General features: G+C 41.2%; 1 protein-coding gene across 15 annotated transcripts in view; it reads right to left on the bottom strand.

Moving 5' to 3' along the window:
* KIAA1217 (KIAA1217 ortholog) overlaps positions 1–26,770 on the bottom strand; it is a 364,008-nt gene that overhangs the window by 81,733 nt on the left and 255,505 nt on the right. For all 15 annotated transcript variants that reach the window (XM_039548494.1, XM_019285434.3, XM_019285432.3 and 12 more), the window contains one exon: positions 12,619–12,814. In XM_039548494.1, coding sequence (XP_039404428.1) covers positions 12,619–12,814 — 196 coding nt within the window. The remainder of the gene's footprint in view (positions 1–12,618; positions 12,815–26,770) is intronic.

Here is a 26,770-nt window from a genome sequence, read left to right on the forward strand (position 1 = left end):
TGACAAAATAAAGAGATTCAAAATCCATTAGTTAAAATCATTCACATTATTTTTCTTCCACACATTGCCCAGGTGGAATTCTGAACACCGGCAATACCCACAGGTTCTACTTCATGGAAGCTGCTCTCAGGTATGTTTTACCTTCAGCTAAAAAAATCACTCCCATGGAGCTTAAAGCAAGAAGAAATAGAATATAACTTAGGTGTGGTTTTACTTAGGGCACAGGACATGTGTCAGCAAAGTTGCTGAAAATACAATTAAACACAAGGGATGTTCCTGTCTCCATGCACCCTCAAGTCCCTCTTTCACTTACGCTTCTGCTACAAAAGATTTACCTGAAACATGAAGATTGTGCCCAGTTTCATAGAACACAAACCAAAGAGGACTACAAAATTCCCTGCTACTCTAGGACAACATGTATGAAGATGACGAAGTAACAACACCATCCAACAGTTTTGAAAGTGCATGTCAGGCAATCTGTGGTTCCTACATCTGTGAGCTTGGAGGTACTGCCAGCCGTGCACTGTCCTACAGCTGCAACACAAACCATAATGTTAAGCCATCCCCTTTGTCATGTAGTATAACTTAGCTGCAGAAATACCTCTGGAATTTCTGATCGTTCTTCACCCGACAAGCAACAGACCACAGACTTAAACACAGGCCACAGCAGAAAACATTTACACTAGGCCTTAGTAACATAAGCCTTGTAACAAATTGCTTCACAACATTCCTGTCAACAAAGAGGTATGCTTTATAGAAGGGGAAATTAAACACCCGAGAGGTGAAAGAACATGTTCAAAGAAAGGTTTACAGGCATCAAACCCAGATCTGATGATGATCCTGTGAACACACCACATGACTGCCCTTTCCTTCCCTACATACAGAGCTCTTTCAAAACACAGTATTTTTTGCTGCCTCTGTACTGAGGGTCAGTGGCAGGATGTGCAGAAGATTTCATCATTTCTCTCAGGGATGATCTACATGAAACACAACACAGTGTGTTAGGTGCACAGTTAACCTGACTCGGGCGGCTGAGCCCATCAGCACTGGGTCGGGGTGCCCAGCGCAGCCATCCTGTGCCTTTAGTCGAGCGCAGCTCTGAGCTCAGGCACACACACCACGTTCATGGAGGGCATTGAGCTCACGTAGTGCTGCTGGGCTGCAAAACCCACTTTGGAGCTGATGGCATGCCCTCACAGTGTGATGGTGAACCTCACCTGAGCTCATGGGCTTCTAGGCTGGCTTTTAGTGCAAGGAGCTGCATGACCACAACAGAGTTGGCACAGCACCTAAACTGGTAAGACCGTAACCCCTGAGCTGGTAAAGGTTTACTCCTTATGGCAAGAGCTAATGTCATGCAGGCGTCAGGAAACCACCCAGCTCACATCTCTCAGCACCTCCATTGCGTACATGGTGCTGACCTAATCCTGACTAAGCGCCGTGTTATCATGGTTATATTGCTAACAATGATCTCAGTGCAGGACAGCTTACATACTTAGGGGAACTCTAATCACAACTTGCTTTTGTTTAAAGAACAAAAATTATCTTCGGAAATTCATTATTTAAGAAAGGAAATTTAAATACCTGATAAATCAAGAATAAGTAAACAAACAAGATTGTGTCCTCTTCTGTGACCTTCACAAGTAATCTGTTAATTCTCTCAAACGATGGGTTTTAAATGGAAAATACAATTTCTCACATAATTCTCTTATAATGAAGAAGAGAAAACTGAGGTGGAAGAGTTAATAACTCCTCAGTGTTATGAAATAAAATACAGTTAAAGCTTACATTTGGGTTCATGAGTTTCTTTTCTGTGAAGCAACAGGATTCCCTCTGTGTAGGCAAGATGTCTTGCAAATTTCTGCCCTGAAATATCTTACTGGCATTTGGCAATACCTTAATCCAGCTGAAGAGAGGTATTAACTGATGATAAAATCTGTATTTGGTTGGTGTAGGATGCTTGGGCGCTGAAGCATTGAAACCTTCCCACAGAACCAAAAACCACTGGCATGAACAAGGCCCTCCTACTCTCTTCCAACACAGCTATTGTATGTATCCTCTGGAAATTCTGTGAGCAGTTTGAAAATTTCTAGTAATAGTAAAGCTGGTTAGGCTACAGCAATCAAAAACTGGATGCATTGGGACCTTTGGACCTTCTTGAAATCCAAGGTGCAAAGCAAGGTATAACTAAAATGGGGGAAATGCCATTAGATTAGTTTCGCTCTTTACCCATAACCATCAGTTAACCGTATCTTTTTGAGAAGACAGGCAATCTTTGTCTTTTCATGCTGGTTTAGCTTGATCTTCCATCATAAGTCCATTGAGTCACCGTCTCTGTCTGGACATTCCCTCGTGCTGAAATCAGCAGCAATGGTAACAAGCAAAAGTGAGAAAAAGCATCCTTGTTTCTTACTTATATTAATGTCAAATTATTACCTGAGACTTGCATGAGTTTCAAAAACTAAGGATAGCCTTTGAAGTCTCAATGATAACTGTTTTTGTTGGGACACCTCAGGACAATCCACAGGGGGTCACAATAAACGCTGCCAGGCCCTTCCTCAAAAGAATAGTTTACAATTTTAAACTTTTTTACTAAAATTCCAAGATACTTCAGATTTTTCTTTGCTTTTTATTTGACAAAATTGTCATACGTAAGACTGTAAGGATGGCATAGGCCCATATTGTTCTCTGCTCCCTGTCCCTCCTTCCCCCCAACTATCTAATAAACAGAGCAAACGCGTATCACCAAATTCTGCCAAAGTTATGCAGACACAAGTTTATTACAGTAACAACTCTTGCAGCATGGAAGAAATTCCTCAAGATGAAGTTCTTACTTTCCATACCCTCAAGACTTAACTCTCCTATTTCACCACACACAGTTTCAACTAGTCTGAGGTCATTGCTATGATCCTTGTGGTATTTCTAGCCTGAAGCTCTCATAATAACTTCTATTAGTACTCCCTCCTGAAAATCTGTCCTCCACATTCAGAAAATTTCTATAAATATACTTAGTTGTCTTCAAGTACTAAGAGAATAAAAAAGTAGATCTTCTAATGAATAAAAGCAATTACTTATTTTATTTTTTCTGCAGAATAGTCTGAAGAGATTTGTTCAAGGTATTAAGCTGTTTGATAACTATTTAAAAAAAAAAAAGGAACTGTTTAATTTAGTCCAGTACCTCTTTTTACTGCTATTTCATTCTTCTCTGCTATTTACAGTGACTTGCAATATTTTGTTCCTTAATGAAAAAGACAGATGGAAAACTCAGTAGTCACATAAATTTCCCACCAAAGTGTTAAGAAAAATAAAAGTTTTTAACTGCCACTAAAATACTAGCACTTTTCTACAGACAAGTACATTTAGCTGGCTAAGAAGAATAAGTAAAAACCAAAAAGAAAATGGACAACTTTTTTTACCTAAAGAAAACCCAGTGTTTTCCCCATCTGATTCCTGATAAAACCTGTGAAAAACCCTATTGCCAAAAGGCAACTTTGTCTATATACCTATATCAGCAAGTCCATCTACTGTAAACAGTTACTTCTATCATCTAGAGATTCTGAGACAACATTTCAGTTTAACCCAGTTCCCCAGGTGGAAATCAATGTTCTGGCAGGATGACTTTTGGACAATAGTTGCATTCTGTTCCACAGAATAGCCCAACTGACCATCAAGGTGACTTTTTCATACCCTGAACTGACAAAACAATGCCAGCAAACTTGGAAGAACACAAAATCCCTATGATACTTAATGAAAAAATACTTTAAAAATGACAACTGAACAACTCAGTGAGATGAACGAGAACCAGAGTGTGTACCAGAGCTATTTTTCAGAGGGCACACAGGCTCTGCCATGCTGCACCTACTCCAGTTCAGCATAGTAAAATCAGAGAACTCCACACACAGAGGCACGGGATATGTCCAAGCAGGCTCTGCTTTAGTCCACCAGAGGCTGAGCCCCTGACCTCCGAAGAAGCCAGTAAGCCATGGCTGGCTCCCAGCCAAAGCTGCCAGGCTGACTAGTACAGTTTCCAAGGATGTGTATGCCAAAGACTATGCAGATATGTGAAGCATTTAAGGCCACTGTAGTCAAGTACTTTACATAGGGGCATTATTGTTAGTAAATTTTAAATGGGCAAAAGCAAAAAAAGCAAGAAAATATCAATTAAATTTCTTGGACTACTCATTCTTCCTCTTCAACAAACATGAAGAAAGATAAATTCTACCCAATTACATTTCCCTTCTGTATAAATCAGCTGTATCAAACTAATTTTTGAGTAATGACTATTTTTATAAACCCTGTTTTTTAGTACTAAATAAGGTACAATTGATGTGTTCAAGGGCAGAATGTGACCATTTGAATAATCCATAGACGTGAAGCATTAAAGTCATGTAGGCCATGCATGCCTTTGTAGTTCTGCTCCATTTACCACATGTTCTGTATGTACAGCAGGAATTATCTTCAATACTTCTGAAGTTATTTCATTTCTAAAAAGTTCACTACTGTCAGTAGCAAATTTAGGGGTTGAGCCATCAGCATTTAAGAGCACAGCTGGTTATGTCACCACACCAAAAATTCACCTCTGTGGGCTCTAACAAACAGCTTGACTTTGTGTGAAGTCCTCACAAGCTACTTTAGACAGGATCTTGGACCCAAGACTTTAGGGTGCATGATTAAGAAGAATGCCAATAGGCCATTTCCTAGACTCACTCCAGTTTGTCATTATCTTTCATCTATTGGGGAACCAAAACTGGACACAGTGCCACCTCACAAATGGTGAGAAGAGGGAAATAATCATTCCCCTTGACCTGCTGGCTGAATTTTTCCTATAGCCAGCTATGCAGTTTTCCCTTGCTGCAAGGACATGCTGCTAGCACACAGTCACCTTGTTGTCATACTCCAAGTCCTTTCTGCAAAGCTGCTACCAAGCCAACCTGTCCTTGCCAGTGTTGCTGCAGGGCTGTTCTGTCCCTGGTGAAAGGCTGCATTTGCCTCTCTGGAGTTTCATGAAGTTCCTGCTAGTCCATTTCTCTGGCTCACTGGGTCCCAGTGAAGTGGCCATCTGACCTTTCAGCACACTAAATGCTCTCTCAAATGTAGTGTCAGACTTGACCCTACTGGTGGTTCATTCCATCCCAACAACCATTTCTGATGTTAAAAATCACTGGCCCCAGAGTCCAGCCCTGAGGAACACAGCTAAACCCAGCCGCCAGTTACAGACCCTGAAGGCCACCCCTACCTCCCCCATGTGGCTACAAGGAGGCTATGATAGATGTGAAAGGCCTTGTTAAAGCCAAGATAAATAACATCCACCGCTCTGCCCTCATACCCACAGATGGTCAATTCATCACAGAAGGTAATTGGGCAAAGCAATGGTACAAGCACCTGTCTCCTATGAAACAGCTGAGTAGCTGAAAAATTATCCAGAAGGGCTCCCATCTTTAGAGTTGCTCAGACCATTGCCCCTATTGTCCCAAGAGAGCACCCTAATCAGTGGGCTATCAACAAGCTTCTGATGCAGTGATTATCCTCTTATCCTGTTTGAATTGGGTACTCTGTAGCCAGAAATGCAGAAAAGAGATACAGAACAAGAACAAATACAAGAGATACCACAGAGATGACATTATTTCCCTCTGGGAACAGCAATCTGAACTTAGGCCCAGCATAGTAATTATGCATTAGAGTTGCTACCAAATATATAAACAGTGTGGGGAGCAATGATTAAATCCAAGAGCTGTCCTCATTCAGGGACTTGCTGTCAGCCCTGGCAGCAAATCCTAAATTCAATGAGCTGAGGGACAGGCTCTGCTTTTCTGTTTGGCCAAAGCCTTACACTTCTTACAATGCATGCAATTGCAATGCACTTTTTTCCTGTGCATGCCCACGTCAAATGAAAGGCTCTGGTGTTTGTGTGACTTACTGTATTAGAGGTAGACTTAAAAATTTTATCTGACACAAAAATTAGATCAGATTTATCCAAGTGATAGCTCCTGTGCTAGATACAACCCATGGGACAGCTCCATCTGGCCTCCTACCTTTCCTCTGAAGGAAGAAGGCTTGTACAAGCTACTCCATCTGCCAAATCCATCTTCCAGCAGACACCAAATGCTGAAGGCTCAAATTCCTGCTGCTAAATCAGCATATGAAGTGATACTAGAGCTGGATAAAGACATTACACCTTCAGTGAGGGCATGATTTGGGGTAAAGAGAAAAGCCACTGCCACCCTGACATAGCTTTATTCAGTTCATCCAGGTTGTACACTCATTACTCTACCTCTCCTACTATCTTCACCACTTTTCATTCTGATTTATTCATGTTGCAAGGTTCTGAAATAGGAGTATTTTGTTACCACATACTACCCAACACAGTGAGGCATCATTTTTACCCAAGGTCCTTTAGTATTACTTTAGTGCACATGACTAATAAAGGTTGCATTCAAAAGTCAATCAACAGATATAGCAGTGACAGACACAGACTAACTAACATAAACATAAACTAATGGGTTTGTTTAGCACACTGTACATCTTCTACTCCAGTATCACTGCAATGAACCCATTAGATCCATGCTGATACAAAAATTGTTGCAACAAAATTCAGCTCCAGTGTGACACAGCATCCGAAATATCCTGCATATCAGCTTATTGGTGGCAGACAGAATATGCCACTGTTGAGACAGTATGTACTAAATAGGATCTTGCTCCTTGGAAGCATTTTTTCAGGTACTCACAACATATTTTATCATAGGAGAAAGAAACTCTTAAGTAAACAGTAATTGTGGGCATAAGTGCAGGCCTGGGAAGTCACATATTTCACTCTTTTATATACCTGCCTTTCACATATCCTGTAGAGATAATAAATGGAAGAGAAAAAACTCTGATATGTCAATATCATTGTTTACCTTCTTTTGTTACAAAAGATTTCAGGTAAGAGGTGTGTGTTTTCTTCTTTCCAAGTCCAAAACCTTTAGCTATTATAATTTGAAGAAATAGGAAAGAAAATAAAGTCTAGAAAAGCTGGAAGGAAAACTTGAGATACATTAGAGTATTGTATTTCCTAAGGTCTGTGTTTCAATTCATTAATTGGAACTAGTTGTTTCAGGCTGGTTTTCCTACAGACCTGTCAGTTGCTGTTAAGCTATCTGACCATGACAGCAAATACTTACATGACTTTTTTGCATGTCGGCTGCTTTACATACACTATAAAAGTCAAGATAGGGAAAATTCTTTAAGGTGACTGAATACATTAAAGTTATACTTAGCCTTAACTTGAAATGCACTTCCCAGGGAGTTCTTTTCCCATGAACTAAACTGAAGTTCTTGCTGACTTCATTAGGCTTAAATCATGCCCTAAGGAATCAGAGAGGGCAGTGCCACTGCTAGCAAATCACAGGCTTCTCATATAAAGTCCATGGCCATTCACACGTCTTCTGTCTGATTTTACATGCCTATTTTAATTTCTAGCTCATAAATAGTAAGTAACAATCAATTAGCTCCAATATAATATATGTCTGTCTACCTTTACCATTTATATTTTTCTCTGTGTGTCTTACAGTATCTTGCATACACACGAATAGGGAGTTATTTCTACCACCAGCTGAAAAGCAATGATCTGTCTCTCTGCAAAGGCTTTGCTATGTGTGAAATTGTCACTGTGGCCCTGACTTTCTTTTTTACCAGGCTTTGAGAGACATCTGTAAGAAATGCTACAAAAGATTGAGGTGTTATGATTATAATTAGTAATGGCATTTCCATATAAGGTGGCAGAAAACGAAGTAATCAGACATTAAAACCTGTGCCTGCCAAAACTCGGGTTTGGGGGCTAATAAATAATAATCAGAATACTCCATGATTGCTTAAGACCCTCCCCATGCCAATCCTTGAGCATTTGTATAATTTTACTCCTTTCTGTAATCCCTCCAAATGCAAATAAAATGCAAATGTTGGCAGGCTCAGACATTTCTGAAGAGGCCTTTCCACACACCTAACTTTAGGCATGGGTTTACCAGCAGGGAGCCTGGTCATCCTTTGCTCTTTACTCATCTAGACTGGAGTGGCGAGGCACTCCAGCTGGGGCACCCAGAAAGGATGATTGCAACCCTTGAGCCATAAAGCTCCATCCTCCTCAGTCACTTCTCAAACCCAAATTTTTGTGCATTTATGGAAATCCCCCCCTGTACCACATTCTTCCTTCATCCAACCCTGCCTGTACAGCCCGATCCTGCAGGAGCACCAACAGCTGCCGCAATGGGAGGTCGTGATCACGCCCCGCCCTTCAGGGCTGTGACCCATTGCATCAACTGCCCTGGCCACTCCATCACCACACAGGATGCCAGCGCCTGCCCTTACAAAGGATGCTGCCCATTGTCGGGACAGATGTACCACACGAGAGACTACAAGTGAACACATTTGTCAGCTTTCATTTCACGAGGAGGTACCGGAGCAGGGACAGCAGCGAGCTGCAGAGTGGCCACAGGCGGCTGCTGGTGCAACCTCACTGGATGCTTGTCAGGTTCTGCTTCCTCCAGGCAAATTGCAAGTGAAGTTTGCTGAAAACTTTTGAGCACTTTCCAGGTTTCAGCTGATTCTCACTGACAGTTTTGCAAGATAATTTTTTTCCCCACAGTTATCGCACTGGAAAAGCTCCCAGCTTTCAAATAGATATTTTAAAATGCATTTAGTTTTCTCTTGCACAGTGAATTCATTTATTTTAATATCTTGTTTTGTCTCCAGGCTGCACAATGATGAAGCAAGTGTTGATTTCTGGTGGACCTCTTAGCCAAGAAAGACCTTAATTTCAAAAGCTGTGGCTGAAATTTTAAATGGGCCCACAATTGGAATCCTGTTTTCTAGGTCAACTCCATGTGAATACCATGTCCTATTAGATTAGTCCTGACTGACAAACCCATGGTAGTGAGGTAGCCAAAATGCATTTCTGTTATTCTTTCTCAGGCTCCATGTTAATTCAGACCACAATTTGGAAACTGACTGACTCATACACAGCTAGTAAAATAGGAACCCACAGAACAATTAAATTTCGAAAAGAAAATATCAGTTTTTTAAGATGGCATTGAGATACACAATGTAAAATTAATAAAAATTTACAAAAGTTCATTATTTTCCTCACTGAAATCATGTTGGTTGAGGATCAAAACATAACTTGTATTTAAAATATATTAAATTAAAAAGTTAATAGATATGGAAAGGGAGGTGATTATACACAGATTATTTAAAATCATGTGAATAGAAGTACTTTCATGACACTTTAAAATCTGAAGTTATGAACAGTTTCCTGTTTTTTTTAAAATAAACAGTCCCCTTTTACAGCTGGAACTAAACAGGACCACAGCGTGCAAAGCATCTCAAAAGTAAAATTTCAGAACATTGCTGATGGTGTTGTTAGAACACAGTGGCAGAAGAAATTGAAAAGGACATTATTATAAAAGAAGTGCACATAACAAAAAAAAAAAAGGGAACTATTTTGGAATAATTTTTAGACTACCTTTTAAAACAAGCTATTTGTTATTACTTAGTTCCTGGAGCAACTTGAAAGACAGATTGTGGGATGATGACAATATATTACCTCCTATTTGGCTAATTTGATGATCCCTTAAGCCACACACATATCTGTGACCCCTCCTGCAATACAGAGAGAAAAGACTTATTTTGTTCATTTCAAATTTAAAAACTCTCAACTGAAATGCTTCATATTACATTGCTTCCCTGTTGTTTGCTTATTTTTTTCTTCCTCCTGATTTTGGCCTGTTCATGATGGGATAAGATGGGGCCTTGTCTGTGGTACATGAAAGACAGGGTGTCTTGCAGGGTCTGAAATCCTAGCCATGAAATAAAATAGTACACCTTCATGTGGCTGTCCTCCATTAGAGCCTGGACAACACACTTCAGTACATGCAAGAGATGCAGAAAAAAGGGTTTAAGAATGAACTACTTAACAGTGAACTTATGGTTCTCTCATCTTCACAAAGACATTATTGAACTGCAAAAAGTTCAGGGCAACAATGACTATCAAATGAGGATCAAGTGGTTATAGCAGCACTTCTCAGTCTGGAGAAGAGATGACCTGAGGGAAATGACAGGCCAAAGAAACCAGATATGGCCTGGGGGAAGCAGATAGCAATCTGATGTTTTCTGTCACTTCCAACACAAGAACTTGGGAGCATAACTTAGAGCTGATAAACACGTACAAAACAAAGCAACAGGAAAGCAATGGTTGGGCAGTAAACCAACAGAAACTTGCTGCCAAAGTCACAGATGCACTGCTGCAGATGTGAAAAATTTACATGGGATCAAAGGTGGCCAGAACAATACCTGGAGGAGACATATCTTGATGGTTATTATACAGGCAGAAATCATAACCAGGAAATCTCTAAGCTGAAGATACCTTGAGGCTGAGAACACTTGGGGAAAGGATCATACATACACACATGTGTGTGTGGCACATGGAGGACAGGGAGTTGATTTAGGACAGCCAGCACAGCTTCACCAAGGGCAAGTCCTGTCTGACCAACCCAGTGGCCTTCTATGATGGGCTTCTACAGCAGTGGACAAGGGAATATATATTCACTTCTGTAAAGCCTTTGACATGGTCCCCACAACATCCTCCTCTCTAAATTAAAGAGATGGATTTGATGAGTGGACTGCTGGATGGATAATTAAGTGGTTGGATGGTTGCATCAAGAGAGTAGTAGTCAATGGCTCAGAGTCTCAATGGACATCAGCGACATGTGGTGTCCCTCAGGGTCTCTATTGGGACCAGTGTTATTTAATATGCTATATCAATGACATAGATGAAGGGATTGAGTGCACCCTCAGCAAATTTGCAGATGACATCAAGCTGCGTGACGCTGTTGACATGCCTGAGGAGTGGGATGCCATCCAGAGGGATGCTCAAGAAGTGGGCATATGGGAATCTTATGTGGTTTAACAAGACCAAGTGCAAGGTGCCCCGAGTTAGGGCACCCCCCCGGTATCAACACAGGCTGGGGGATGGACAGAGCAAGAGCAGCCCTGCCCAGAAGGGCTTGAGGGTGCTGGTGGATGAGAAGCTGGACATGACCCGGCCAGGTGCACTCCCAGCCCAGAAAGCCAAACATGTCCTGGGCTGCACCAAAAGCAGCGTGGGCAGCTGGTCAAGGGGGGGATTCTGTCCCTGCTCTGCTGAGACCCCACCTGCAGTGCTGCATCCAGCTCTGGGGTCCTCAGCCCACACAGTGGGGCTGGACCGTGAGTTGCCAAGGCTCAACCACTTAACATCACATTGAAGCAAATACAAGTTTTCCTGGGGTGAAGTAAGCCATACTGAGGATGCCGTAGCCAGCAGTGACTTACAGGCAGAGATGAACCCTCTGCATGTACAGTAAACATACATGTGCTCTTAAAAACACCTCAAAACCAGAAAGTCTTGTCCAGGTTGAAGTCTTACAAATTTCTCCCCCAAAAGCTCAACATATTGGTGGCCCAGGAGGCTGTGGGAGGGCAGCCGCTTTGTGAGCTGGCACAGACAGGGATCAGCCCCTTATTTCCAGCCCCCCTGCTCTTCACTTGCCAGTTCTGGGAGAGGCAGGGACCCCTTCCAGCCCTGTTTTCTTCACGTTTGTTGTGTTTGTCAGATATCGTACTACTCTTGACAGAAACTGTCTTAGATTATTGAGGGACGAGTAAACCACCGTGACAAGCTTACAAGCATGGTATGATTTACAGTCCAGTCTTCGATTTGTGTCACTCTCTGTATTGGGAGATGAGCCCACAGGAAAGCAGCATTTCACTTTATTACCTGTGAGCAAAACCTGCCTTCCTCAGCAATCTGCACATGAGTTATGCACCTTCCCACAACGCTTTAACTGCCCTCTGGTGTCTTCCCTCAAAAGAACAGCCTTTACTCCTACCATCCATCAGCTGAGCACAGTCTCTGAGACAAAATTCGCCATCATAAAAGGAGGTCTGGTTCACAGCTGGGCTGAATTCAACCCTGAGATACGGGCAGAACACAGGAACCAGAGCTGTCCACCTATGCTGACACATCACTCTTGTCACTGTGCAGACAGAAGGGCACTGCCCCAAAGTAAAGGGCATCTCCATCAGCATATCCATTCAAATCCTCTGCCTGGAAAGCTACCACCATGCACATACAAACCTTTTCAGTAACATGGATTACTAAGGCAAAAATATCTCTAGGTTTCTTTCAACTAAGTCTGGCTCTGAAGAGATGGCAAAGTGAAAAAGCCTGTGTCTCCTGTCTGAAAATGAGGGTACAATCTTGTATTAAGTTCATTGCCACATATTTTGCAGGCTTGGCAGAAAGTGTTTGTAATAGTGGGTTTTAACCATTACTCAGCATTTCATGTCAGGGCCTGCATCGCTCTTCTTGCACGTCTACTATGCTCCCATCACACTTTCAGATCTTTGAAAAGAATTTCACCATTCCCCCAAGTTACTCAGTATCCCATACCTAGTTCATTTCCAAGGAACAACCTGACATGAAAAATAATGTGCTACTGAAGTCTTTACTTTTTTAACCCCAAACTATTTAAAGACTGTTTCAAATCCACACATAGAAAACACAGACTAAGCACAGAATGGAGAAGGACTGAAGCAGGTTCTTACCCAGTGATCGTTCCTTCGTTTGGTTTGCTGACCGCACAACAGGAAGACTTGCCCGTGTGCGGCTGCCCCTCGAAAAGGGGGTTGGAGAATCACCCTCAGACATGGCCTCTAAGGAATCAGCAGATGCTTCAGAGAGGTGTTCTGTGTGGTCACCCAAATTGGGCTGTGGGCTCTGGGACGGCTTTGGGCTTCTTGTCTGCAACACAGAGTATTTCCTTATTAGTCTACTGAAACCAGAGTGTGGGAGGAAAAAAAAATCAAAGAGAAGAAGGGAGGAATCCAAACTTCTTCAAATACTGGTATGCTGAAGGTCACTTCTGTGTAGATTATTTAGGAAAAGAGTGTCCTTGGATATTCTGCTCCAGTTTTTATGGTTGTATATCCACACTGCAAATTTTGTTGCTAACAAGGCCCTGAGGATAAGACATGTGCTGAGGAGATGTACAGTAATGCCATTCTCTTTGTCCACACACACACACGCACTCTCTCTCTAATGTTAACAAGTCTGCTAAGAAGAATTGTCTGAAAAGCAATACTGTAATGGAGTTGTAAAGCTATCAACTTCAGTATCTTCTGCTGTGCCATCTATGCAAGGTCCAGGTCATGCAGCAAAACCAAGATAGCCATCCGACATTTCTAGCTGAAATCACAATTACTTTCGTTTTTGTTACACCAGCATAAATCTGAACTGTATTCATTAACTGACCAAATTAACTATGGCTTTTACTGGGAAATCATACTAGTAAATTGCTAAATACAGTTGCTGGGAAAAAACCCAACTCTTCCAGCAGGGGAGAGATATGGTTTCATTTATGCACTTCTACCAACTCTTCACCATAGGATCTGCCTAATAAAAACACACTCAACAGGAAATAAAATGTCCTGAACATTTTTTCCAACTGCACGTGACACTATAAGCCGTTTCTACAAAAAGGGGTTGCTTTAAGAAGCATTCTCAATAATGTGTAGTGAAACCCCCTCACAACCACATGTACTATTACTTAGGAAGAATAATTTCCTGGTCTTTCTCCATCAAACCATATCACAACAAATGGGAACATACAGGCAGAAATTCAAAGCAAAGCAAGCTTACTCGATTCCAAATCCAGCATGTAAATATGAACTTTACAGACATCTATAATCAGCACCAGGCACAAGATGTCATTAAACTTACATGTTTTTCTCTCCCCTATCATTTAAGGTCAGATGCTATTACGTTAAAAATCCCCTGTATCAAAATCAACTTCAACTCTAGGTTTGAAGATGCTGTCAAGATCCAAAAAAGATTGTGCTTCTTTCTGGATAGCTAAGCTAACAAATCTTGCTGACATCTGTTTCTTTCAGTGGTTTCTCAAGTGAAATGAAGAGAGCTCATTTCAGCAAAAGCATGCATCACATAATATTCCTTATGTGACTTTGAATGTATGAAGAACTTCAATTTTTACTACATTTTCATTAGCTGGCTATAGAGGGCTGTTGTTGCCAAGCTGTGCAGTTGCTCTCAAACTACAATGATTAGATATACCTCACAAGAAAGTAAATCCTCCAGAACTCCTCACTTTTAAAATGCTAATATTAAAATAGTAGGTACTATCCAATGTCCTGCAATGAAATTGTTCAAGAGCATAGAATTTTATGCAGAACTTAAAGCTAACAACATTTGTTCTAAAATATGCTTTGAAGTGCCTCTGACATGGTCACCACTAGCCTGCAGGTTGTAAATACAGGGACTCTGCCAGAAAAGTTAGAGGTGACAAGTGACCTGCAAATGCAGAAAAGAATCTGGTAAGTCAGTACTTCTTCATTCAACTTTCCAAAACGGCTTGTGAACCACCACTGCTAACGTATTTTGTTTACATGGGCAATATTACGGAAGTACTACCAAGCCAAGACATTACAGTTCTATAGTTCCTTGTACTGATTAAAAACTTATCTGTACATATCCATTAATGGGGAGCTAGAAGGCATATAATTCTCCCTTTCTAGAAAACCATGACTAAAAATAAAACAAGAAAAAAAAAAAAGGCAACAAAATCAACCTGAAAGAAGTCCTTAGTTTCAGAGTTTGTTAGAAAGGAGATTGCTTTTGTTTCTTTAAGAAAATATATACTGATAATGTGAAAATATGGGTCAAGCTTATTTTGCTTTGCTTTTGCTTATTTTTTTCTCTTTAATTTATAACATAATAATCCCCAAGTGTCATTTCAGACATGCAGTTGCATGTGTATTGTTCATTGACACATATGAACAGATGTATATTTGAGAAGTAAGGGGACACCTCATTACCAAAATCAACAGACACAGATTTAGCTGAGCAGTTGCCCAGCGTGTTCTGTCAATGTACAGATGGAGCCAACATGCTCTGTTTCTTTGGCTGGCTGTCCCTGGGGAAATGCTGTAGGACCTAAGATATGGCATCCCAGATCCCCACAGATGACATGACATCATTACTGTAGCTAAATCTATTGGGTCTAGCTGAGATAAATTTCTCCATAGCAACCCTCACAGTGCTGTACTTTGTACTGGTGGCTAGAAAGGTGTTGATAACACACCAGTATTTCTGCTACTGTTGAGCAGGGCATGCACAGCATAAAGGCTCTCTCCAATATGCCCCCCACTCACACAGGAGGCTGTGGGTGGGCAAGATCTTGGTAAAGGACATAATCAGAAGGGCTGACCCAGAGGAATATTCCATATCATTTGATGACTACCCAGCAATAAAAGTTAAGAAAAAGGAGGAGGAAAGGGACCATTTGTTACTGCATTTGTCCTATGGAGCAACTGCTATGCGTGCTGGAGCCTAAAACCTTACTTCCTGGGAAGTGGCTGGACATCACCAGCCGATGGTGAATAGAGAATACTTTGTTTACTTTTGCTTCCACATGTGGCCTTTGCTTTTTCTTTATTAAACTGCATTTATTTGAACCCATGACACTTTTCCATCTTGTTTTCTCTCCTGCACTGCAGCAGAGGAGGGAGAAGAGAGTGGCTTGATGGGCAGCTGGTGTTCAGCCAGGATCAACCCACCACACTAAAAAAGACCCCTTTTTGGCAGCCCTCATTCTTCACCATCAATACTGCACTTTCTGAAGCAAGCCAGAGGCACATCATGGATTCTGCTCAGACACAAAGCCCAGTCTTCCTCTTAACCCACCAGTTCAAATCCATAGGAGTTCCACTCTAGTAAGTGGAGTGGCACAAACATAAAGCCAACACAAGCTATAAGTGAGATCCCCCAAATATACATATAGGGTTTATGAAAGGCCTCAAGCTATTTGTCATGCTCAGCTCCTATAAACATTACATTTCAGGATTCTGAATTTTAAAGAGATGCTAACAAAATTCTCAAACTCAGCAACAACAGTGGTTATTCAAGTAACTGAGAGATATGAGTGCACATTTGATAGCAAAGCATTTTTATCATTGGCAATGAGCACTAGGCTTGAGGCTACTTAATAATCAAGTGGATTGCTAGGTATCACTTCTTAGGAAAACCAACCCATGCAGTGGGGAGGGAACCAGCAGCATTTATGTAGCTATAACTACAAGGACTTGAAAAGATTGTTGAAGAAAGCAGTGCAGAAACTTTCAGCATTATCTGACCCTTGTAATAATTATTCAGGATGTTGATTCTAATATCAAATAAGATAAATAAGACAAATGGCAAATAAATACTTAACAAGTAATGCCACATTTTTTTTTTGCACTGAATGTTCACTAATATTAAAATGCTTAAAATAAGACCCCAGCAAGTGTCATTGTAAGGACTTTTCAGGAACTAGCACACAGTACAAGCATTCACAAAATAAATGTTGACCCCAATAGTCCATGTTTCAGGACCCAACAGTAGGCATATACTGTTATTATAGGCATTAGAGTCATAGTCTAGACTGCTGCTATGTGAGTCAGAATGGTACTGTAGCAACAAAACCCATAATGCCTAACAGAGAAGAAAACTCAAGATGTGCTCACTAAGGAACAGCATTATCCAAAATTTAAACGTAATGTAATGTAAATAGATATTCCACAGAGGCAGACTAACCCAAAGGAACATCGGCACTTTCCAAGCCACTTTGGTGAAAAATGCCAGAGAACAGAAGGAGGTTCAGAACTAGGCGGCAGGTCTCTCTGCCCCCTCTGCCAAGACCAGGTAGGTTACATTTCCTCAGTCAGCCATGGTCTTCCCCCCAAGCTGCATGTTGGGAGGCACCCCCATGTATTTCTTTGTGCAATAGGGTTCATCTTTCAGCCAGCTGAGTAGAGCTGACCCTCCTTAAGGACTTCTCTGACAAAAGATGTTGTCTGTGCTAGTTCTGGGTTAGAAGATCATCAGAAAGGAAAGGCCAAAATAAGGACAGACAATTCTGGTGCAAACTTACATGTAATTACACAGTGCATTGAGATGTCTCTTTTACTTGGGATATACTATTTTATTTACAAGGATATAGGTCCTTGTAACTTTTTCAGGGTATATATTTAAATATAGCACATGGGGCTAGCAATTACATAAGATCCAGTATCTTTCAATTACTCTTGGGATTTGATGAAGAATTAAAACTGTAGTTAATTATGCCTCATGACTGGTATCTGTCTGCTACAGCTTGTTAAAAGAATGCATTTTCAATACATCTGCTTTAGTCCTTTCACTGACTCAGAAAAAATAAAGAAAAAAGTGTAAGGTTCTTTAAATGCAGTAAAATAGCAAATAATTAGGAATGAAGTCTGAAAGTACCTGAATAAGGAAAAGTGAAATACTGCAGAGATACCAATCTAATGGGCAGTCATGGAGCACCAGAGATTTTCATCAAGTTCTCTGTATGTCTCTGCCTCTGGCCCTCTGCTCACATTTGTCCACACTAATTCTCTCACACTTTTGTTCTAGCCGGTTTTATATTTCTGCTCTTCATAGTGTTCTTTTATGCTTGTTTCCAGTTATTTTTCATACTAATCTATATAACAGAAATCTTTTTTCCCTCTTTTCCTTTCTCCTGCAAATTTGATTCACACATTTCCACAGACAAAACAGAACTAAGAAAAAAAAATCATATAACCTGAAGATTTAATTTCATCTCTTGATCAATTCACACTTCTTGTTTCTTGTCTCCAGGAACTTCCTTAGCCCTTATCTAAACAGAAACTTATCTATTCAGGAGAAGAATCCTACATATCTTGGAAGTTGCTAGCACTCCTGGCAGTGTACAAATGGTAAACAAAGATATCAAAAAATAATACAGAGCTAGTAAAATATATTTTTCCAATCACGTACTCTAAAGAACAAAGCATAGGCAACCCCTCCTCCCCCCACATTTAAGAGTCTTCTTGACATTTCAAATAGAGAGGAAAAATTAGTAGAAAAATGGAAGCCTACTCTTCTTGACCTTCAAGTAAACTATTTGTCCTGTGACTTGTGCCAAAGATGGATACAGGATATGTGACAGACTGCAAATAGGCATATAAACAGGCTGTGTTTAATGTATGATGAGTTTATTAACTCCAAAGTATTGCCACAGCACATGAATTATTACTACTGCAACAATAATACTTCATCACATTTGTGTCAGATCTAAATTATCACTGTCTGAAGGATGGATCTGCTTTTTCCACAGATACAGAGTCTTTGGGTTTCCATATTAACGCAGCAACGGGGTTTTACTTGTCTGGACATGCTATTAGTGACACATTACTGTTGAAGAGAGAGCGAATACTACCCATGTTATCTTGTTCTTAAGCATTTTCCATATTTTTCCACAGCACTTTCTCAGACAAGTTAAATGCTTATACGTGACTGTATAAACTCAAGTTCATAGTACATCTGTGCAATTGATGTATTTGGATACTGTGTCTCACTGGGGGAGTTAAGGGTGGGGAGATGACTCAGCAGCTGAATCCAACATTAAACCATCTCTCGTGACAAGCTAACTACTCTCTGTGTGCTTTTTCACCATTACAAGATGTAAAAATCTATGGCATCTTTCTTTCAGATGCCATCAGCTGGAAATGGTACCACGCCAGGAGCAGGCACATGCCAGCATCTGTGTTCTCTAGAGCTGAAGAGAGAGAGACGGCAACTTCCCACTTGCCCACACGCAGATCCTGTAGGTGTTGGTTATACTCCTCCCTGGTGCCTACTCATGGACTAGCATGTCTCTATGTCTGCTTTCATTTCTCTATTTCATACTCAAACTTTTCCCTACTTTCTGTTGAATCAAGGACAAGTTACAAAGCCAGTTCTTTCTCACAAGCACCTCCGTTTGGTGGCAATATTGATTTCTATGGTATGAATGGCAAGAATTCTTTCCTCTTTGATAAGGAGAAAGACTATGCCTAAGCCATGGTTGCCCACCACCCCTAGCACTGAACCAAGGTACCCCACTTGCCTGGAGCCTCCTTGGCTTGGAGGCATGTTCTGCGCTGGATGCTGCCCGAGCTCGCCCTTGTCGGCAGCACTACCGGCCTTCTCCTGCCGCCGGCGGTCCTGAGGGAAGCTGAGCTCGCCATACTCACACCGGAGGGATGCCAGCCAGCAGAGCACAAGTCACAGAGCCCCCCCCCCCCGCCGGCCACCTGCCGTGCGGTCATTGAGCAAAGCAATGAATTCAGTGTACCGTGAACCTGAGGTACTGCCCCAGTGCAGATCTTATGCTCTGAGAAAGGGAGGAAACAGACCCAGAAGAACTTCTCCAAGTAAGGTAAAAGAAAGCATTCCTCCTCCCTCCCATGGTGAATGAGAAGGAGGGAAAGATAACTCAGTCATCAGCGTCAGCAATGCTCAGTCACAGCCACGCGCTACCCGTCACTGTGACAGGGTCAGGATGCTCCAACAAGTAGCCATTTTACTCAATTTAGTGAATTTATTTGAAGGCAAAACTCCTCTCTGCTTTTGACAGGATCTTTATCACCACTCTGTATTCACCGATGCTGACCCCAATTTCTTCCACCTAGAGGAAAAAAACCACGTCTAATGATGTGACAGAGCTTATCTGCCATATTTTTAGGTAGTAATGATATTCAAATCATCCTAAAAATCTGCACATTTTCTCACGAGCCTTGCTAGCTCCTGTTGGTGGCCAGCTGCATGCTCCCTGCTGTGGCAAGCTGCCAAAACCCATTTCTTTTAATCCTGAGTGCTGTGAATCACCAAGCAGGACATCCACAGGCTGCTCCCCCTTGGCAAGACCATGGCTGGCTCTTCAGCTGGTTGATCCCCAGAGTTAGTTCATGAAACTCTGTTATAAATGACTAACATAAAGCAACATTTTCAAACTTTTCTTTTTTAACTGTAAGCACCTAGATAAATGGAAACCTGTTTTTCAGGAAATCTGTTTGTTTATAGTAAAGATATTCATTAGGAGCAATAAAGCTGTAGGTGCTCAGCCCTTATGCTGCCAGACCTCTTATTCAGATGTTTAATTGCAGGAACTTGCATTTGAAAATGCTGCCCTAAGGAACTCAACAGCCCGTCTAAGAGCAGCTTAATTGGTCCAGACAAGTCCAGACTGAAATATGCAACATGCTGTGGCATCTCTTTGAAATACGTGTATTATCAGAAAACCCTAAGCCATCCACATTAAAGTGTAAAAATATTTCACAGTATGTTTCTGTCCAAATCCAAGGTTTTCTCTTTCTACAAATGCCTGCCTGAAATTTTAGGGTAAAAATTGAAGTAAAACAATAGAGAAAACTACTAGTCACCCACTAATAAAAAGTAAAAGTCATACTTAATGAAAGAAATCTTTAAAATAAAATCATTTATCTCTCTGCTTTATTCTCATCCTTTTCCATGTGAAGACTTTATTCATACGTGAGAGTCAAATTTAGAAAGTCCCTGATCACCTCACTATTTTTCCCCACAAAGGCTTCTATGGGTCCATCAATTTTGCTCAGAGCAAAATTTCGTCTTTCACCGTCTCTGTCATATTCTTGCATCACAGCTTCAGTTTATTATTACTTTGTTTAAATAAGTTATCCATAAATTCCAGCCTGGATATCAGCATTTGTCTTAATTAAAACCTTATGGCAATTTCAGTTGGAAGCTATTTTTCTTTTCCCTCCTGAAAAACTCTACTGTGAAGTATTCACAACCCAGCACGACCCTTTGTTCCATCCAGGAGATGGCTGCATTTCATCAGCAGCGGGTGAGGTAACTCCTACCTACACAATCGCCATGAGAACTGTGAAGATTAAAAGGGATGATTTAAACAAAAACTGTCATTATGCTGATTAAAGGGGAAAGATCTTTACATGCTTAAAACCACATGCAAAAACTAAGAGGCGAGGGGTGGGGGGGGGGGGGGGAGAATATATACCAGATGCCTAAATGTACCTAGAGGATAGTGAGTTCTGATTCAAGAAGATTATTTACCCACCCCTGTTCTCCCACATATGTCCCTAAGGAAAACAGGAGGAGGGCCTGTTTCTGTGGTGTCAGTTTCCCAAAGCGAAGGAACACAATGCAGCGATCCTGGAAAAACCTGTTTTTCTGTGTTTCTACAAGCTAAGAAGGCGCTCTGAATTAACATGCTATTTAAAAAATACCCGAAAAAAAGACCAATCGACATGAGGGCCGGTGAGTGGGAGCGAGGTCTGCGGGCAGGGTGCAGCTGCCCGCCCCCAGCAAGAACAATCGCCCGGGAGAGGCAGCGCTGCCTCCGGCGGCAGCACACCCACGCCGGGGACTTATTTTTAGCCTCTACTCGTAGAAGTAAACATGTGATAAAGCACTTACTAGAGCTTGTTGCTCTGGCACCTGGGAGAGTTAGGGGGCTGCTATAGGAGAGAAGTTATGGAAGCTTCTGCTGCTCCTCTCTCCCAACTTGTCACCTTGCTCTTCTGCTTCTTTTTCCCTCCCTCGAGGCCATCTCCGTGGTGAGGGAGGAAGACGCCTTACAGCTCTCCACACCTCTGCCTCTCCCACCCTTCCCTGTGGTCGGCATGTTTATTGGCCTGCTTAAATCCCGAGAGTGGAAACACAAATGAGGTGCAAATGAGCCGCTGCCACTCTGCCTGCTCCGAGGCATCCCTCCTTGCTCCCAGCACGCGTTATCTTGGTGCTTTTATCATTGCGCTGTTGGCTGCGGTAGAAACCATGCAGAGGCACCTTTTACGTGTGGATCTACAAGGCACGACACATTCACTGCCTCCCTGGGGGAAAAAAAGGTAGCTGTTGTAGACATCCATCCTGTATGGCGTTACAAGCCATCTAAAATGGAAGAGAAGCTCAACGGGATGAAAGGTGAGACACAGGTGACTTCAGAGGTGCACAGTGTGCGTATAATGCCGCAAGTTGCAGAACTAAGATTTTTTTTGCATGTTCAATACAAAAATACTGCTCTGCCCACAGAGCTGTCCTTCAATTTGCAGCAAGACTTTTACCACCTAAGCCTTATTATATATATTTATACATGTATGTATAAATAGAAATATAAGACTAGATTTGGGACAGTGTTTAGGAATCACTTACTTATCTAGGATCTCCTATTGAATTTTGGTGGATTTCAGAGCATCTAATACAAGAGCTTCATGTCAATCATGCCATTAAAGGAACAGTCGGAATTAAAAAAATTGTCAAAGGATGCACATGCATCACACTTCCATATGCAATTAATCTGTATGCGTAATTCTTCATTGCTGTGAAATACAGAGACGCAAAGCATGCAGATTCATATTTATTTGAGAACTTTAGTTGTGAAGCAAGACACACAATTAAAGGGTCACAAAATCAATTCACAGCAGAGTGCAGAAAAAAGAAAGTACAGTACTAACTCTCTGAGAGGATTCAATTTTCATCATGTACCTTTGAATGTCAAGTTCTGAATGAAGGGAGACCAACATGCACTGCAAAACCTGTGGATCAAAGAGAGGAAAGAAGGGGAGGGGGAGAGATAATTGTTAACAGGAAAAGAAAAAGGAGAACAATATAAATTAAAAAAGAATAACTTGTACATACTGAAAGTATACTGAAAGAAGAGAAGAGAAGCACTGAAAAATAATGAAGGAAACACACGTAGCAAAGAACAAAATGGTCTATCAATACTTAATATGCAATATTCTTAGAACTCTTGCTGGACTCAGTTCAGATGTGCTACACATGGTTGTATGTCAAAGAAACAAAGAATGTTTTAATATAAGAGTTAATGGCTGAAAGCTGAGCCATAGAGATTCATATATATATAAAAACCATAACTGACAAATAACAAAACATTCTTCCTGAGAAATGATACAACTCTTGGCTGGAGTTAGCAGCAGTCATTATACTTTTGTGTTTGTTTCACACTTACTACAGAGACATGGAATCCTTCAAGCAGAACTTAGAAATACTGTGTAACTCATGATTAACCACAACTTTAAAAAGAATAAGAGAAACTATGGTATGATTAAAAAGTCTTCTCCAATCACATCTCTCTTTACTATTCTACCTCTGATCTTAAACCCCATAGAATGTGAGAATTTGTGAAAAGGGGTTTAAAGGCCAAAAAAACCCAACCATTTTTTCCCTCCAACACATGAACGAGATACTAATTGGAGGGGAAATTGCCTACTGCTGTTTGAGTTCACAGAGGTGGAGCTCCGGTATTTTCCTTAATCTTCATTTGCCTGTGGGTGGAGGTAAGAGAGATTTCTGTAGAGTGCTCTAAAAATTCTTCTCTAAGCAATCAATTCCTCCTTCAACAGCGTCAGGATCCCATAACAACTGCTGCTTCCCAGTTCAGAACATGCAGCTATTCATACCAGGCAAAGAAATGCAACTGCTTTGACAACAAGGACGTCATTGTTAAAGAATCTTATTTAGCGAGTAATTATAATGCAAACAGCACAATTAAGAGAGTAATTCAAAAAATCTTTTGAATTTTACAAACCCAGAGGATATGAGCATGTGAGAGCTGATTCTGGGGAGGAGATAAGCAACTTACAAGTATGCTATGATTTTTCATGCTTTTGTCATTGGATACTTTGGAAGGGCAGTACCATTTTATTATAAAGAGAACAATAGATCATTTTTCTCCCTATGATAACGGCATCATTTAGAATTGTTCAAGTAAAATGTGATTTTTACAAATAAGCTATTTATGCAAACACAGTAGAAATTAAATGTAGCCTTCCGGCAACAACTGGAAAAATTCCAGTTCCAAACCACAAAGACAAAACAGTCTGTTGCTAATGTCTCGGTAATACTGAAACTGTATTGGGGTTTTTCATGTTTTTATAATGTTACCACCCCACATATGCAAACCTGAGAAATCCGCCTTGGTTTTTATTAAACTAGTCTGTTTAATAAAGAAAAGAAAAGAAAAAAGAAGAAAATAATTTTGTAATGACCAAGTCCCTTCTCAATGTTAAACAAGACTTCCAAGGGAAAAAAATCATGCTGCATGTTTGCTTGACATTCAGGCATCATTACACGTGAAGACCACACTTCAGGAGGGACATTACTGTGCCAAACAGCAGCATTAAAAGCGTGCAACAGTCACCCTGCCTAAAGCCATTGCATAGGAGCAACTTGAGCTACTTAGTTTTCCTCAAACCTTGTCACCTCATGGAGAATTACAACTGCCTCACTTTTCTCTCCACTTTCCTAGTCCCAAAGGAAGTGAAACATTAATTCTGACTTAAGGGTGGGTAAGGAAATGAGGATGCTTGAAGAAACCTGCAACACTTCCCACCCTCAATCCAGAGAAAATGTTGCCTGTATCCCTAACTCTCTCCCCCTCTCATCACAACATGGTATTTATTTTAAAGCAAGTAGATAAATGAAGATTTGCAGTTAAAATACATAAAATTAGTCCACCTTAGAGCCAGAAGTCTCTCCCTCCTCCTGCAGGAATTGATTTGAAATCATACGAATATGCTGCCAGATTCAGAGCTAGAGTTCTCTGAATAAACAGTCTTGCAGGAAAAAAAATGAAGCCCACACAAATCCAGAACCACAACAGCAGTGCAGCAGGAGGCTTCTTCAGCTCCTGCATGAGGTAGCACAAGGACACAAACAAGGCATCCACAGTGTTATGTGGCAATCTTCAGATCTCCTAAAGAAAATCCAGACATGCCAGTATGGGAGAAATATAATTAAGACCATTACTGCAGCCCACGTAAAGACCTTATTATGAATGAAATTTGAAGACTTTTGGGTCTGAACCCAAACCTGAAGCATGGCTTCCTTTGGAACTTTCCAAAATATTTCTTAACTGTCTGCATTTCTATCCAAACTCAACACCACACTGATGCCTTCATCAGCACTCACTAACCTCAGGAGTATTTGAAGATGGAAAACAATAATAATCTATTTTTTCCTTTACTTCAAGATTGTAGAGGAGTATGATTTTTCTTCCATCTGTTGGCATGCATATGGATATATATAGTCCACAAGGATGGGAAATGAATCCAAGGAGATCTTTGCAATTTCCAAATGCAGTAAGGGCTGTGATCTCTCCCAGCCCAGTGACAGGTTCCTGGGACAATCCCCTGTCTTCTGCTTCTCTCACCAACTCTGTCATTGTTCCAGAGAGATGAGGCATCCAAACAAATACCCAGCATGAGGGGAGAAACAGGATGTTGGAGCAAATCCCACAGAAGATTAAAAACCCCTGGACCTGACTTACTAAGAAATAAAGAACTGTAGAGTGCAGAACACTCAAATAACGTGCTCTGAGCAACCTCTGCTGGCCAGCAGATAGGATCCCATGCCTTCTCCTAAATGGAGTTGTACAGAGCCTGTGATTTCATTCTCATCTATGAGTGCATATCCTTAGCTGGCTTGAATGAACATTACTTGACCAGCTCAAACAGCACAAGGAAAACCTGTGAAAGGTGGGCCTGTCACATCACGGTGAGATGGAAAAATGACAGAGATTTCCACTTTCTGTTACCAAATAGCTTCAGAGCACAGAGGCTCCTGTTGAAACCAGTGTTATATTCTTATGAGTTGTGGAAGCAAATAGAATACAAGAGGCACCAACGCTTGTATATGTTGGACTGACACGCAAAGAAACATTAATACAGGCAGGTGGATATATAAAAGTAATACATAAAAAAGTCAACAAAAGAGCATAAGTAGTTTCTTCTGGAAAAAGGTGGAAAATACTAGAGGCCAAGGAGAATGGAAGCTGGGGCTGGGACACAACACACAGCTAAGGAACGGTTGCAGAGTGTCACTACTGGCAGGTATGAGGAGGAAGGGGCATTACATTTGAGAAAATGTTGGGAGCCAGACATCATTGTAATGAGAAAAGTACCAGAGACAAAGGAAACAGCTGCAAAACATGTTGCTTTTGAACTTTAAACCTAAATGAGCAAGTGGTGGCCCTGGAAAAAGGTGTAGAAAGCTAAGAGTCATAGGAGGAAAGCAAAGTTGCCAGGAATGTGCTGAATGTTGTCAAACAAAGACGTAAGAATAAGTCTGGTGAATACCACTTGTAAGGTAGTGCCCAAAGGAGTACACAGCAGCTTAGGGAGGACAAAGATTAATACCTTGGGGCTGACTGACTGTATTAGTCATTATTCCAGGGCCCTCAAAACAAGGGTGAATGAACTGCAAATCTGCCTTGTGGGATCTGCTTGCTAAGCAGATCAAAGGAATGTATTCACCATTTTAAGCAGGATCAGGCCTGTTGAACACTGAAATTCTGAGTATCCAGAGGAAGACGCAGATGCTTGGGACATTTGTGTTGATGATTTAGTAGGAGACATCTGTCCCCCTGAGTCAGTCTGAAATAATGTCACAGAAGGGTGTTAGGAGCACAATGTGCTCCCTCCGCAGGAATGCAGCACTGCTGGTTCTGGCCAGCAGTGACATACAAGCCAAAGTGCCTTTTCACTGGCAGTGCTGCAAAAGAGGAGCATATTAAGTTTTCCCCTTTTTTTCAGTCTGTGTAATATGCCCTTGATTTATGCTTCTGGTGGATTTCAAAAGGGAAGTCCTTACAAAAGCAGAATACATTAAATGCATTACATTTATCATGGGTCACCCAGGAAGATGACACTGTTGTTCAGAAAAAAAGCAGCTAAAATCAGAGAAATGCAGGAGTACAGAATGAAGCAAAGGGGGGTTGTGCCAGGACCCCAGGACATTAGGATGACAATTAACGTTCCTTAGGTTTACAGTCACTGGGTGAAATCCTGCAGAGACATGCAATCAGCTGAAGCTGTAGGGAAATGA

This window comes from Corvus cornix, chromosome 2 (genome assembly GCF_000738735.6).
Source record: "Corvus cornix cornix isolate S_Up_H32 chromosome 2, ASM73873v5, whole genome shotgun sequence".
In the NCBI taxonomy this organism is placed as follows: Eukaryota; Metazoa; Chordata; class Aves; order Passeriformes; family Corvidae; genus Corvus; species Corvus cornix.